Source organism: Pelobates fuscus, chromosome 1 (assembly GCF_036172605.1).
Source record: "Pelobates fuscus isolate aPelFus1 chromosome 1, aPelFus1.pri, whole genome shotgun sequence".
NCBI lineage: Eukaryota > Metazoa > Chordata > Amphibia > Anura > Pelobatidae > Pelobates > Pelobates fuscus.
The window spans coordinates 434,153,515-434,170,832 of record NC_086317.1 but is presented as its reverse complement, the minus strand read 5'-3'; the positions used below and the strand labels follow the sequence as shown (position 1 = coordinate 434,170,832).

Genomic DNA, 17,318 nt, shown 5'->3' with positions numbered 1-17,318 from the left:
TAACAACAAGGAAGTGCTATAATTAGACTGGGGACTTTACAGGAGCCAACTCTAGATTGTAAGCTTGTTTGAGCAGGGTCCTCATCAATCTATTGTTCCTGTGAAATTATGTAATTGTCTAATTTATCATAAAAATGTCACCCTTGTAGTAAGTTGCCATTATATAAATGTCAATAAATAATAGTAATAACTTGGGCGCTTCAGCCCAGGCCAACCGTTCCCTTGCAATGCATGTAAGTGTTCACACAAATATACATTGTATGCAGTAGTAATTCTATCACAAGGCATAGAACATTGTTTTATTGATGGTAAGACGATACGTGTTTTTTATCCGAGTTACCAAGCTTATTTCTTGTTGCTGCGTGTCACTGGTATACAGTTTCTTATAATAATGATGTATATTAATAAATGCATTATGTTTTATTTGCAGTCTTTTTAGTGAACTAAGACAAACAACAGTAAAAACTCAGCCAATCCATCAACGAGCAAAAACAGCAGGGGGAGCCCCTAGGGTCCGGACACAATCTAATACTATTTTCTTTGAAGAATCTGAAGAAGAAGAAGAAGACCAAATCCCTCCAGAATGGCTGGAGAAGGAGCTAATCAGGAGACAGCAGAGAAGACATTCTTTAGGGCTAGTAGAGAATTTAACAGAAAATCTACAAAACAACTCAGATCCAACCAGAAACCTCAGAAAAGAGAAGGTAACAATATGCAGTATAATGTCAGTAACAGCCGCTATGCTTTGGTTACATATTACCTTCCTGGTAAAATATTTTAGAAATAAATAAATAAATTATCAGGGTTATTCACTAAAGTGAGAATTTAAAGTGAATTTAACCCTTTAACGACCGCAGACTAATGTAATAAAATAATCAAATGAATATATTATATAGTCATTAAAGCATTTTATAATATATTATACATATATAATGCGCATAAATGATTGCATTATAAGAGTACTTTGATATGTATATATCACAATGCGCTTATAATGCAATCATATTCTATATGTATAATATAATATGTATGCATACATATATGTATAATATATGTAATATGCTTTAATTATTTTTTTTAAAATATTATACATATATAGGAAATAAAAGTGTGTGTGTATATATATATATATATACACACACACGTATTTTATGAGTATATATATATATATACACACACACACACACATATATATATATATATATATATATATATATATATATATATATATATATATATATATATATATATAGATAGATAGATAGGATATATGTATACAAAACCCCAATGGACTACAATCTATCTCTCTCTCTCTCTATACATATATATATATATATATATATATATATATATATACACAAGATCAAGCATACTTACCTATCCACTAAACAGCAACTTGTTGACAGATTGTATTAGTTTTTTTTTTTTGTTTTTTTTTAAAAACACCTAATCTAGGCAATAATAATGGGGGTTTAGTTACATTATATGATTATACATTTCATAAGCCTTCCACAACGTAAAAGTGCAGTTTTTGTTTTAAAAAAATGCAAAAAACAAATAAAAACGCTAACTTTGGCCAGCGTTCGTAACTAAGTGGCTGCTACAAAAGACTGGACATAACCCATTTTGAATACTCTGCGTTGTCTACATTTGCAAATGGTATGCCATGGGGTTAATTCACACTCCTGGGCTACCATATGGTCTCAAAAGACAATATAGACCCAACATACCAATCTGGCAAACTGAAATGGGCAAGCCCTATATTGTAACTTTCCAAAACACTTTAAAACATGTAATACTTACAGCGATGGTATTGTCAGTGAAAGTGATTTTTTTTTCATTTTTCACACAGAAACTGCACTGTCACTGATGATTTCATTGTTGTGATACGTTTTACTGTTTTGAAACACTAATATTTGTGTTCAGCAAAGTCTCCTGTGTATAACAGTACCCCCCATGTACAGGTTTTATAATGTTTTTGAATGTTAGAGGGTCAAATATAAGGATTGATGTTCCGTTTTTTTCACATTGAAACTTCCCAGATTGGTTATGTTGCCTTTGAGGCCATGTGGTAGCCCAGGAATGAGAATTACCCCCATGATGGTATACCATTTGCAAAAGAAAACAACCCAAGGTATTGCAAATAAGGGAATGTCCAGTCTTTTTTAGTAGCCACTAAGTCACAAACACTGGCCAAAGTTAGCGTTAATAATAGTTTATTTGCATTTTTAACACAAACAAATATAAATGCTAAATTTGGTCAGTGTTTCTGACTAAGTGGCTACTAAAAAGACTGGACATACCACATATTGAATACCATGGGTTGTCTACTTTAAAAAAATATGTTCATGTGAGGTGTGATTCAGAGATTTATGACTGATAACAGTGTTACAATGCCACTATTGATACATTTTAAAAAATATTTATTTTGAAACAACAATGTCCTACTTGTACAAATAGTCATGTAACTTGCAAAAAAAGCAAAGAACATGTTAACACTGGGTATTTCTAAACTCAGGACAAAATGTAGAAACTATTTAGCATGGGTGTTTTTGGCGGTTGTAGATGCGTAACAGATTTTGGGGGTCAAAGTTAGAAAAAGTGTGGTTTTTCTTAATTTTTCATCATATTTTATATTTTTTGTTATAGTAAATTATATGATATGATGAAAATAATAATAATAATGGTATCTTTAGAAAGACCATTTAATGGTGACAAAAACTGCATATAATATGTGTGGGTACAGTAAATGAGCAAGAGGAAAATTATAGCTAAACACAAACACCGCAGAAATGTAAAAACAACCCTGGTCCTTAACGGTAAGAAAATTGAAAAACGGTCTGGTCACTAAGGGGTTAAAGGATATTTAAATATAAGGCCAGATTAGCCAATCTGAAAGCATAACTGAATTAGAGATACTTCCAGTTTGGTTATTTTGGCCTTTGAAATTCACTTTTATTTCACCTTTAATTCTTACTTTAGTGAATAGCCCTTAAAATTAATAAACAGTGTTTGTCACTTATAACGAGCAAACCTGGGGTAATTTTCAAGAATGAAAGGAATCTCCCCCCCCTTATTCTTGTTTAGGGCCCCCACCCACCGCTCAGGGGTGGGGGCCAGGGGGGAGGACATTAGGTCCCCCCCCTTATTCTAGTTTAAGGCCCCCACCCACCGCTCAGGGGTGGGAGCCAGGGGGGAGGACATTAGGTCCCCCCCTTATTCTGATTTAGGGCCCCCACACACCGCTCAGGGGTGGGGACCAGGGGGGAGGACATTAGGTCCTTATTCTGATTTAGGGCCCCCACCCGCTCAAGGGGTGGGGGTCTGGGGGGAGGACAATAGCCCCCCCCCATTATTTTACATTAGGGCCCCCACCCACCGCTCAGGGGTGGGGGCCGGGGGGGCTTATTTTTTTTTTGGTTACAGTGAGCAGCCACAGGCTGCTCACTGTTTAATAGACATGCCCCTACTCGCGGTATAGCGAGTAGGGGCATAATTTACTAATACTAAGTAATCTTTACTTAGTATTAGTAAATTTGGCTGAAAGACCAATTTAGGTCTTTCAGCCTTTTAGTAGATAGCTCCCTAATACCGTGGGAAATAGGGAGTTATCTACTTATTCATTACTGTCATTTTATATGAATGTATGTTACTTGATTGTTGTAAGTGTTGCAAATGCTTACAGGAGAATACTGGCTATGTTTGTATACTTTTTATTTAAAATTGTATACAATGTAACATTCTTCTTCTTTCACTGGGTAAGTATATTAGTACTTAGGCAATACTGTGCTTCGGAACTTCGGCACTTTGACACTTCGGAACTTCGGCAACTTCGGAACTTAGGGACTTCAGCACTTCGGACGTTCGGAAGTACCCGAATGTCCGAATTGTCCGAAATTTGTCCGAATTCCTATTCGGACCGAAACAAATTGCACATGTCTACTAAACATAGAGTTTGTTTTGGTTCACTCTGTATGAGTTACAGCCAGTGGAGATGTGACTAGGGCTGCATGGAGAGAAACAAAAGTGATTTAACTCCTAAATGGCAGTGAATTGGGCCGTAAGACTGCAGGAGCATGATATATGCACTAAAACTGCTTTAATAAAGGAACACTATAGGGTCAGGAACACAAACATATGTTTCTGACCCTATAGTGTTAAAACCACAATCTAGTCCCCCTGGCCCCTGCCACCCTAAATATAGTAAAATCTTATGTAATCTTTATCAAGTCTGGAGCTGCTACCTCTGACCCTGTCTGTTGACATCCGCAGAAGTGATGGTCTGAGCCAATTACAATGCTTCCCCATAGGATTGGCTGAGACTGTGAAGGAGGCAGATCAAAGGCAGAGCCAACACAAGTCAAACACAGCCCTGGCCAATCAGCATCTCCTCATAGAGATGAATTGAATCAATGCATCTCTATGAGGAAAGTTCAATGTTTGCATGCAGAGGGTGGAGACGCCGAATGGTAGTGCTGCACATTAGGCAGGACTTCTCCAGGAAGCACCTCTAGTAGCCATCTGAGGAGTGGCCAGTTGAGTTATCACTAGGCTTTAATGTAAACACTGCATTTTCTCTGAAAAGACAGCGTTTACTGCAAAAAGCCTAAAGGGAATGATTCTACTCACCAGAACAAATGCAATAAACTGTAGTTGCTCTGGTTACTATATTGTCCCTTTAGGCTAATTGGTGACTACATTGTAAATTTAAATTATGTGTAATAAATTATTTGAATGGCCTAATATTATGCACATCCTTTTAGAATTAGTGAGTGTTGATTTTTAAAAGCACACTTTTGATGAATACTCAAGCAACTCTACACAACAGGGATCCCTTTCATATCCTCCACCACGTTATGTCTCACATTAAAATAATATGGGCTTCACTACCCATAATCCTGCTTTTCCCCCCCCCCACAATTCCCCTGTAACTCATTATTCCTAAATATCTAAATGTAACTATACACATATTTGCACAGTGACCCAGCTGAAAGCAGAAAATGGTTCGCCCTGTATTTATAAAAACACAGACCAGGCAACATTTTCTAGAAATGATCAGAAATAGCAAAGCATGTATATTAATAAAAAAAACATATTAACTTTTTTTTTTGTATTGTAGTAATACATTATATCACGGAGCGGCCATTATCTAACATGCATGCATTAAATGGATATCACAGTATGCACATATAAACTATAAACATTACAAGATTAGATGTAACATAGTAACAAAAATTAGATACTGGAAACACATATAAGGCCAACAGGTCTCCTATTTCATAAAACCTCAGTTTGCTCTTAAGGATTATAAGATCTAATCTACTTAGGTCTCGATGGACAACCTCTTTTTCTTTGTAGAATTAAATGTGCATGTCAACAATGAAGTGTACATATAAGCACTAATGGATTTGTATACAGTTACTAGGGCTGTTATATACATCTACTCATAATGTAAATAATCACACGTTTTGTCAGCCTTTGATAAAATCTTCCATTCCCTTTATCATTTGTTTTGTGGTCTCTACACTACAATTATTATTTTTTTCTTCATGATATTGGTTTTCTTTTGCGTTTGTCTTTTATTTACTTATTAACTTTTTTTTTATTCTGAGAAACTGGCCTTAAGACGTAGTCAAGGTGGATTAAGACCAAGGATTATATTGTGTTTTTCTGTTGTACAGGTTTAGCTCAATCAGTTCTACATGTTCTTCCATGACTGCTATAGCTCCCTAGATATTCTGAAATTCATAAATGTGTTGTTGTTGTTGTTTTTTTTAATATAATTCTTTATAAAAGGTACACACAGATATGAACAATGATATTTGAGCTAGAAACATAATGAGAGAGAGCAGGCTTTATATCTAGAACAGGAAAGGTAATGAGAAGCTGCACATTTTTTGGTTTAAGAAGTATATAACTGCAGGTAATTTATAATCAAATAGAGACCATTGGGTCTAAAGAGTTAACACTGGCAAATAGTCACATAGAGGTTAAGAACCGTATAAAAAAGAAAATAGACTTTGCAGATGAATTGCAGTGTGTGGCCACAAATGACACAGCCTAGTTGCACACACGGATTGAGGATCACTCAGCCAATGCCTAATGAGGGAGAGTTCCAGTCTCCCTCACTGTTAGCTATAACAATGGAATTTCTCCACTGTGCTCAAGCACACAGAACGTCTGGGAACTTCCTCCGCCGTTAGACAACCCCACCTCCAGCCGAGGCTTGTGTTTGCCGACCGTGGTCTCTTTGCATCAGTTAACATGGGTGGCAGGCCCCCGAAACTTGTAGGTTGCATCGGGAGTGCGGCTGTTCACTTGTCCTGTATCTATGCGAGATGCAGCAAGTGTGGGAGCCATATCGATCAGTAAATGACTGCTGCCGCGGCAGCCTCTTACGCCGTCTCCACTGCAGCCTCCAACCAGGAACACGTGGGAGAGGCCCACTCAGGCAGTGTCGTGCTAGCAGGATGGACTGTGGGAGCAACTGAAGGAGTGGAGGTAAGTCCCCCTGCACTAGGTAAAGCATGGGCCCGTTCTTCCACAGCTCTCAATTAGTTGCTCAAGCTTCGTCAGGGAACTTGCGATGGCACTGGGCACATGTGAGGACAGGTGGTGTGCACAAGGGAAGATTATGTCTGCCATCTTGGCAAGATCTGCTTTGTAGTTTGGTAGTGAAGACAAGGCATCTGCAAGCCACACACAAAGTATATAGATTGACCCAGAGGGGACTGGGATACCCCCACCAGTTCAGCTCGGGGGGGGGGGGGGGACAAGGCAGCATTGAGACTCGCTGCTGGGGCTGTGGTGTACAGAGCAGGAGAGAGGCCGTCTCCCCCGCCCGACATTTTCCCTAGGATCGTCTGGGGCTTCAGCAGAAACAGGCAGTCAGTGCTTCGTGGGTTGTCAGGTATACCCCGTTAGGCTCAGAGAGTAGGTAAGTCTCAAAGAGGTGCTGAAGGTATGTACCTAATATCAAAAATTAGCCAGGATTCAATCAGTAGCTTAGGAGCACTTGTGAGATGTGTCCTGCTGCCATGAAGCCCCATTTTGTTTTGTTTTAAATAAAAAATGTACATAAAAATATGGTCCCTCCACTTAGCTGTTAACTCATTCTTGGCATCCACGTTAATACCGATGGAAGAGAAATATCATTCAGATTGACAAGTTTTCGTAGAATTCTGATCTAATAATAACAAGTATAGAATCTTAGAAAGCATTCTCATCTTCTCAGCAATGACTGTACCAAACCAAAACAATTCTCAAGTTTACTGTTCAAGCAATTGTTTGTGGGGTTTTGTGCAAGCTAGTTTTAGATGAGCTGTGTCCATTTTTAAACAAGTTCTCTGCCACTTTCATCATTTTGTTAATATGATATACTGCATTCTTTGTCCCAAATAAAATTTGGTTTATGTCAATATTATAATTATTACTTTATTATTTATAAAGCAAATTCTGTAGCGCTGTACAATAGGTGGACTAACAGACAAGTAATTGTAAGACAAGTTGGACGCACAGAAACAGAGGGGTTGAGGGCCCTAGCTTACATGCTAGAGGTAGTGGGGTATAGTGACACAAAGGGTAAAAGAATGGGTAGAAAAGTAGGTTGCTAGAAAAGTATTAACTGATGGCTTAGTAGGTTATTTTTAGCAGCTGCAGGAGAAGAGTCATGGTGTGGGGGATAGAAAGCTGTTAACAGTTTAATTGATACACGCTCTCTAAGAAGTGATTTTTCAATTATTTTTTTAAGGAATGAAGACTAATGGAGAAGGAAAGTGAGTCCACGTGTGCGTAGTTTATTTTACATATGCTTAAATCTTAAGAATCTTTACCTAAATGAGTAAGAATCATTAGAAGAAACATGCTTTTCAATTTGGGAAAGTCTGTATCAAACTTTGGAATGTACTCTCCAGGCTGAACATAACCCTCCTTTTTAAAGCATTATATATAATGCTCACAATGTACAATACATTATTTTTAAAGTGTCTGAATTTGCTGCAAATTCCCTTGGCTTTACAGCATCTGCAGTGAGCTCTCAGTGATCCGGGAAAAGGTTAGCTAATCAGGAGCCGTCTTTTCTGTTCAGTGGAGTTTAACCCCTTAAGGACACATGACATGTGTGACATGTCATAATTCCATTTTATTCCAGAAGTTTGGTCCTTAAGGGGTTAAACTTATCCCAAAATAACACCCAGCAAAGCTTTACAGAGAAAGTAGTCCAGCACTTGTCAGCAACTGACCAAACAGATCTTATTTCTAAGCTGATAGCAGCTTCCCCACAGCTCTGCTCACAGCTTTGTGAACAGAGATGTACACTGTGGTCATCTGCTGTCGTTGTTCAGGATGTCTATAGCTTAATCCTCTAACATCATGTATTTTATGAATTTGAAATTGCAGTATTTCTAAACAACCTATTTTTTAACGGGAACTGTCTGTTCTTCAATTTTAGCAAACTGCTAAAAGTTAGTTCAATTTATTTTCATTGACCTGCTTTGCTGTGCAAAGCCAGTCAAAGGGTGTACATGTGTTCATTGTTGCTGTGCTGTATGTTTGTAATTTTTGCATATGTACAGCACCTGTATGAAATGCCTCGGGTATGGTATGTTTCCATTAGCGGCTCAAACATACATGTGTGAGTCCAACATTGATGAGATGGCAAATTTGCTACAATGTGTAAGTGCTGTGGAGGTAAGTCATTTTTTTTTTATTTACCTACACTTGGTTTAATGAAAAAGCATTTACTGGAGTAAAGGAACATGTAACTGTCACTTCTCTGGAAACAAAAATTGCTCTCTAACTTATAATAGGATTGCATGTGTATGGGTAACACTGCTACATGAGGTTTGATGGCAGTTGATCATCTACAATACTGAGATACTGCAGCTCTGATAAGAGAAATACACTATATAGTAAGTAAAATATAGACCTTTTATTCTTGCAGATTGAACAGCAAGTGACACTGGAGCAGCTGTGTAAATTAAAGAAAGCATTCGAGGTATGTCTTTGTTATAATTTTAGAAACAAAAAAATCAGCATTTGCTAGTTTCTGTCAATCATTTTCTTTTTTTTGTTTAATTCCAGTTTTATTGGTATATCGGTTAGTCAGGGAGGGTACAGAAAGAAGAAGGGGAGGGAATGTAAACATGAGTTACAAGTTTTAAACTTCACAGTGGTCATACACAACAGAGTGACATTTTGTTCAGTATTACATCAAGCATGGTACAATATAGTAGTATAGGAGAGGAATGCATAAATTTACGTTTCAATATCAAGAAGATATCCTAGGTCCTCCCATACACAATTTTTCAGTGTTTAAGTGTGTCATACCTGTGATTTATATAATTCTCATAGATTCTGCTGTGTATGTTCTAGAGTGCATATTCTGGAATAACTTAGAACTGGGTTCGGGCGTTAAACAATTTGGTGAGTGGTCTGGGGTGGGGGGTTGGTGGGGGGGGTTGTGCAGTGGTAGTAGTTACAATGCGATCTTTACTTTCAGCTTACATTTGGTTATGACTGGTTCTGTTTTTGTGCCCAGTATTGTATCCATGGTTCCCATGTGTTTAAATATCTATTACGCTTGCCCAGTGTGGACCAGTGGAGGTTTTCCATTTCTCTTGTACCTTCTACTCTTTTTATCCACTGGGTCACTGTGGGGGTTGTGTTTTGTTTCCAATATACTGCAATGAGGTTGTTTGCTTCACCCAGCAGTAACCATAATAAATGTTGTTTCCCTTTATCTTGAAAGGATTGCGGCCAACCCAACAAGACCTGGGAGGGAGTTAGGGAGTGTGTTATTTCTAAAATCTTATTATTGTAATGATTTCATTCCATGATTTCAGTTGTATAGTCAATGCATAATCTTACTAAACTATTTTTTTTTTCACCACCACTTTTGGTGAGGTATATGGACTCCTTGACTCTTGAATGAGCCCAGCTTCCTTCATTTCATGAAATCTACTCTAGAATCATCTGTAAATGCACAGCCTTATGGTATTTTGATAAGTCAGGTAATTTGACATCGAGCTAAAAATGCTCAATTCTTGTATGATGGCTGGAAGAGTCAGGCTCCATAATCATAAAAAAGCAGGCCATCTGCATAAGCAAAGATCTTACAATACACCTTGCCTGCTTGAATACCTGAGATTTCTGTGTTTACCCTGACCGCTTTAAGAAGGCTCCACACTGAAAACAAAAAGGAGTGAAGACAGCAGGCAGCCTTGTCTAGTGCCATTGTTAATTTCAATGGAGGCAAGAACACACTTTATACATACACAGAAGTTGAAGGTTTAGAATACAGTGTTGTGATCCACAAAGCATGTTATGGCCAGGGACTCATTTAATGACCTTTAGGTAAAAGAGACCAATATACCCTGTTGAACATCTTTTCATCATCCATAGAGAGCAGAAGAGAACAAGCAGCATATGTCAAGTTAAGAACCTTAATTGTGTTGTCTCCCAATATCCTCCCTTGGAAAAAACCCCACCTGATCCAAATGGATCAAGTGAGGAAAGAGAGGTGCCAGCTGTCACGGCCCCTGGTTCGCCGCGAGGTGCCGTCGTGCCCGACTGGCACGACCGCGCTGACAGACTGAGCTTACCTGCTCAGCGTTGAGTCGGGAGCAACTCCGCTGGGTTCTCCTGGCCGCCTGCCCAAAATAAAGCTGGTGCCAACCATGCAGTCGCAGCCATCGATGGCTCCGCCCCCAGGGTCACACGAACGTGCGTGTGACATCACGACGCCGATGCACACACACATTCTGGGGTCAGAGGTCACCCTCTAACCAATTACAGTCAAAGGAGGGATATTTAAATCCCTGAAGCTTCCCAGTTCATTGCCCTGTTGTGGTTTCCTGTCCTGGTTCCCGAGAGTGCGTTTTCTGTTCCTATTATTGGTACTCCCGGTATATTGACCTTGGCTATTCCTGACTACTCTGATTTCTGGTTCTCCTGACTTAGCTTGTTTAACGTTATTGTGTATTTCTGACTTCCTTGATCTCGGCTATCCCTTGACCATTCTCTGTCTTTAACGTATTAGTCCGGCCATTCTAAGGACCGGTTTACATTCTGTCTTTTTCTGTTCTGTTCTGTCTTTGTAAATGCATGCTGGACCACACTAGCAGTCGTGACACCAGCAATTTTGCAAATAATTTCAGATCATCATTCCACAGGGAGAATGGTCAGTTACTAGAACACAAAGAGGGATCTTTCTCTTTTTACAGAATAACAACGTTGGCCGCAATGGTGCTCTGGTGAAGGAAGACTCCCTTGTGGATGACTTTGGCCAAACAAAACAAATGCTCTGCTAGGCTGTAGAAATATGTCTTAAAGTATTTAATGGTAAAGCGATCAGGTCTTGGGTTTTTATCGGGTTTGGCTAGCTTAACTGGTTCTTTTGGTTTGCATAGAGTGCCTTCATCAAGGGTTTGGTGGAGATACTTTTCAAGGTAGGTAGTGAAAAACAATATTTTTTTCTCCTCCTCATTTGCAATGTTTTCCCTGGCTTTGCGTGGCCAAACTGGATTATGATATTATTTGCTAATTAATATAAATTTGAAAGAGAACAAAGCATCTCATTAAAAAAAAATAAACGTTTTGGATGGTTTTCAATTTTGTAAATTCAATGTTGTAAATTTCAGAGGAATAACAGTTCCCTTTTAAATTATAATATATGGTGAGGAAAATAGGTTAGATAGGTAATAAGGGTGGGGGGAGGAGAAGGGGACCAGAGGAATGTGGAAACAAATCTCCTTAATGAAGGGATAAAAAGTCCCCAATAGCTCACCCAAAATCCCAAATCCGTTGGCAACCCCTTTGTCTCACCGCACGGGTTAATGCGGACAGTGACAGTGACGTCACGAAACCACTCCCCCTAAATGCGGCGAGCTTTTCTCGTTCCCCACGTGGGTATTGAGTAATTGTGACTGGTCACCACGCCCCCTGCCCAATCGGAATAAGGGAGAGCTCTTGACCAATCACAAGACGAATAATACGTCACAGCAATTACCCACGTGACGAACCACACCGGTTAACGATTCACAGGCGGATTGCTACACAGCATATAAAAGCATACTATGTTACACTGAAGCTCATTACTCCTGACGACGGCGTGTTAGAACGCCGAAACGCGCGTCGAGTTAGAATCTTCTTTCTTCTGTTCACTTTAGGTAGCACTATGGATTTAGGTAGCACTATGGATTTATTTGATTTAATTTAATTGTGTGTCTGTTGCTACTTAGACAGGAAGGGCATTAGGGTTAAAGGTAGGCACTTATGGTTTACCCATAGTTCTGAGGTATACAGGGCAAGTTTTGTGCGCTCTTTAGGTGTGGACATCTGGGATTTTGGGCGAACTACTGGGGATTTTTTATCCCTCCATTAAGGAGGTTTGCTTCTTCCGTTCCTCTGGTTCCCTTTCTCTCCCCCCACCCTTATTACCTATTTACCTTACCACATATGGGACCAAGGTTACAATATCCTTAATTTGTTGCTACTTAGCCAGGTAGGATATTAGAGTTATAGGTAGGCACTTACGGGTTTCCTATAGTGCTGAGGTATACAGGGCAAGTATTGTGCCTTCTTTAGGTGTGGGGATTTGGGATTTTGGGTGAGCTATTGGGGACTTTTTATCCCTTCATTAAGGAGATTTGTTTCCCCATTCCTCTGGTCCCCTTCTCCTCCCCCCACCCTTATTACCTACCTAACCTATTTTCCTCACCATATATTATAATGGTTTAGCCTGGTTCCATATCCCTGTTTAGCCCTTTCTCCTGTCTCTTTTTACTTATTATCTTAGGTTTATTAAAGGTAGGGAGCTCCTCCCTTCATATAACTCTCCAATTAGGGACTTAGGTCCTTTTTATCCTTCCCCCTTTTTCCGTTCAAATTCTGTGGGTTATTCCCCGTTTTGGAGAGTTATTTAGGGCATATTAACACCAACCCACGGGCAACCTCCATTAGCCCCTGGATTGGTGTTTTTCTATTTATTGTTATTTTTCCCTTTTAAATTACTACTTACTTAAATTATTCAGCCCACATGAAGCTTAGCTTGTCATCCATTGTGTTCACATGCAAAGTAAATAAATACATTAATAAATTGTGTACAAGTTGCAGCTTGATGGAAAAAAATACACCAGCATTGTACAGTTATATGAATCATCAGATTAATCCTTGCTAAACTGGCTCTGATTAAGGCCCTGATTTAACATTTTTGGATAATAGCATCCAAAAATATTTTAGATAAACTTTTAAAATTATTTTTTTTAAAAAATATTAAAATGTCAAAAATACATATCACATAAAAATATATCAAAATATTTTTTAAATATATCACAATATATGAAATGTTTATACAAAAAATAATTAATCATTTGAAAAGCATGTCCAACATAAGATATGACTAATATTTTCTCTTTGAGCTTGTGCAATAGCTGTAACTTTGAGCAGTTTATCTTGAAATTCCGGATCTGTATAAATTACAACATTCCAAAATGTTCAACTTAACCGCTTGCTAAACCATATGAAATTGTGTTAAGGGTGAATATATGTCCCATGGACTTTTCACATAATACAAGACAAACCAAAAACTTTAACTATATACTTACTTGCCGCACTGTAAACCAGAAATTCTGAACTGTGTAGTCCTCCACAGTGTTGTTTTGAAATTACTGCAATAAATGATTCAAGAGACCAACGATATTTTACTGTCCTTCTGATTGAAAGCAGGGTTGAGCAAAGTGATGCATTTTGGCTGATGGTGTAGTGATATGGGCAGTCACAAATCATTTTGGGGATTGTATGAGCTCAGAATAGGATAGGATAGAATAGGACAGTATTTTTTTTATTATAAAAGTTGTACACCAATGCTGCTATATGTGGGAAGCAACACTGAATCGTCTCTCAGTTGTGAATAGTACACATGAGAAAGTGAGATAACCAAACGTACAAATGGATTTACTGAGTGCATAAGTGCTGCCTGAAATTTAGCGGAGGTACAGAGAGTTTACATATATTTCTGGCAAAACACCCTTTTCTATCAGGGTTATGTATAAAGAGAGAATTGTCAGAAATTCAACATAAACATTTTAAACTTTAGACCAAAGTAGCTAAACTGGAAGTTTACCTGACTGGGAAAATTTGTCCAATTCAGCTATTTTTACCGAAACGTTAAAATTCACTTTGAATTCACAACAATTCTCACTTTAGTCCACAATATTAAAGAGACACTCCACTGCCCAAGTACTAAAAAATATTACCTTTTTCATTGCTGGTCTAAATAATTATATTAAAAAAAAGAGATTTCTTCTCTGGTGCCATTGCAAGGCCTCCCTTCTAACCCCACCTAGACATCTGACCCCTGTGTGGTTGTCCAATCACAGACTTCCCAATGCAGCTCAATGAGAAGTCTTTGCAAGGCAGGTGTTCTGGGCAATTGTAGCATCTCGAGTTTAGCTCCACTGAGCTAATCAAACCAGGAAGTCACAGGACCGGTAGTCTGTTTGAAAGCCAGGGGGGTGTAAACAGGTAAATTTATAAAAATGTAAATTCCTATTGAAATCTGAACTTTTTGTAAAATGTAAAAGGAAGACACAATCTTCACAAAGTGCCTTAGGGATTTTCAGAATCACTGATAAACATTCTTTCTTTGTTTTCGCTCAGCATTAATTCAGGCAGTAACACAGGAATTTATGATGATGCTTATGTATCATTTTGCAAACATGTCTGGAATTATATTGCAATTCTGTAAAACACATGGGCAGGGCTGGATTAACATACGTGCTAATGGAGCTGCAGCTCCAGGCCCATGCCTATTGAATAAGCCCATTGATTTAAAAAAAAAAAAAAAAAATCTATTTTTTACACTACTCTTCACATGTTCTTGGTTAAGTATGGAAACTTAAGAGCAGCGTAGGAGAACAAAACTGTTGTGGACTGACTTACAGTTAAATTATTTAAGGTAAAGCTTACTGCACACTATGCAAATGCTCTTGCTGCTACAGTCTCTCTAACAGTGTTGCATGTTCCCTTTCTTCTACACTCACTACATACACTTTTTCTCTGTCCCAGACAGTATAACAGGAGCTTCTGCCTGCTAGTAAGAAGGTTAGGAAATGAGAGGACCAGCGAGTGCTAGGGGACAGTCCTTATAAAGAGTAGAGCTAGCACATCATTAGACGTATTTATGCCAAGCTCAGGGTGCTGTCTATACAGTATGCCCTTAGTTGGTCATCCTACATGATTGGCAGGCAGCTTGACATGCATCCACGCCAGGCTGACCATCTAATTCTTCGTGCAGACATGCCCCCTTTTTGGTTCTGGTTTTATGATTCACATTAGTGGCCCACCCTTTTACACCACCCATTGACATCCTGCTTCACCATACACTACTGTTAGGGGGTATAGATTTACTTGAAAGATGAAAGTGAGAGATTAGCATTGTTTCCCAACAACTTCACCTCCACCAGATACATGACGCTTATATAAGGTATAACTGTTTTAGTGTTTTCTGTCAATAGGCCCATCATAATTGTCAGTTCCAGGCTCAATGAGCTCTTAATCCGGCCCTGCACATGGGAGAGAAACATCCATTGCTAAATAATTATAAGAGATAAGCCTGTGTCAGTACAGATGTTTAACTGCCAACTGGGTGAATATTTGCAAAAACATAATATTCAGGGTATGATTAATATGTGGGGTAACAGATTGCCGATCCAAGGAGAGATCTGACTGCCATTCTGGGTCTGAGAAGGAATTTTTCCTAGTTTGTTGCAAAATCGAAAAGCACTTGAAACTGGTTTTTGTTTTTGGTTTTTCTTTTGCCTTCTTTTGGATCAGTAGCAAAACCAGATGTGAGAAAAGCTGAACTTGATGGATGCATGTCTCTTTTCAGCCTATGTAACTATGTCAATAAGGGCAACAAAAACAGAGAATATGAGAAAAGCTTAGAGTCACTCAGTAGCTTGCCCTCCGGTTAGTACCTGCTCAGATCTCGAAAATATTTTTGCTCACTTGTGCTATTACAAGGAGACCCTGTATTAAAGAGAATATATATCCAAAAACCAGATCATGGTAAAAAAAAAACAAAAAAAACATCCAAATCTAATTTATGTGATGGATACACTCACTATCAGAATGTTCAGAGCAAGCTAAAGAAGTATTGAAAATAAAGTCCATAAGTCAATTAAGGGAAAATATTATATATCTCACTGTATCCTAAACATGAAAATACAATTGTGCCTAATGCATACAGGAGAGTTTAACTCTCATAAGAGTCCTGACAGTGACCATGCTGTATATCTAGCATTATGCTAAGTGGGCGAGAAGCTTAAGGGGACAATAATGTTTAATGATTATGAAAGTAAACGTCCATGTAAATAAATATACTCATTAGCAATAGAATAATTTAGACCAGATAATAGTCGAAAGGCTCATCGATTTATATTCAATGTAAAGGTAATCTTTAAACCCCAAACAAGTCTCAAAAGCCATCACATAAGGTTATGAAATGAGTATACAAAAGTAATACTGCTAGTCCATAAAGCGAACCAAAAAAGTCCAAAATGGGTAAATTCGATTGAAGTAGTTCAAAAATCAAATGCCCAATAATGTTAGAAAGTCTAACATATAAACTGTGTGTATGAAAAACCCTTTAAACGGAGAGGATTGAGGGTTCTCAGTTGGTAAATCCGAGAACAATCCTTCCTCCTTAGGAGTGGATCTAAGTCACCTTTCCTGTGGTCAGGTTTCACTTTCTCAATACCACAGAATCTCAGTCCCGAGGCAGAGACATTGTGGTACATCCAAGTATAATGTGAAATAGGGTATCTTTCTTGTTAAAGGAACACTATAGTCACCTAAATTGCTTTCGCTAAATAAAGCAGTTTTAGTGTATAGATCATTCCCCTGCAATTTCACTGCTCAATTCACTGTCATTTAGGAGTTAAATCACTTTGTTTCTGTTTATGCAGCCCTAGCCACACCTCCCCTGGCTATGATTGACAGAGCCTGCATGAACAAAAAAAATGGTTTCACTTTCAAACAGATGTAATTTACCTTAAATAATTGTATTTCAATCTCTAAATTGAACTTTAATAACATACAGGAGGCTCTTGTAGGGTCTAGCAAGCTATTAACATAGCAGGGGATCAGAAAATCTTAATTAAACAGAACTTGCAATGAAGAAAGCCTAAATAGGGCTCTCTTTACAGGAAGTGTTTATGGAAGGATGTGCAAGTCACATGCAGGAAGGTGTGACTAGGGTTCATAAACAAAGGGATTTAACTCCTAAATGGCAGAGGATTGAGCAGTGAGGCTGCAGG

General features: G+C 38.4%; 1 protein-coding gene across 1 annotated transcript in view; it reads left to right on the top strand.

The window, feature by feature from the left end:
* Positions 1-17,318, top strand: part of LOC134571281 (WD repeat-containing protein 49-like) — a 132,044-nt gene that overhangs the window by 15,889 nt on the left and 98,837 nt on the right. The window contains exons 2-3 of the mRNA XM_063429455.1: positions 431-704; positions 8,942-8,995. Coding sequence (XP_063285525.1) covers positions 431-704; positions 8,942-8,995 — 328 coding nt within the window. The remainder of the gene's footprint in view (positions 1-430; positions 705-8,941; positions 8,996-17,318) is intronic.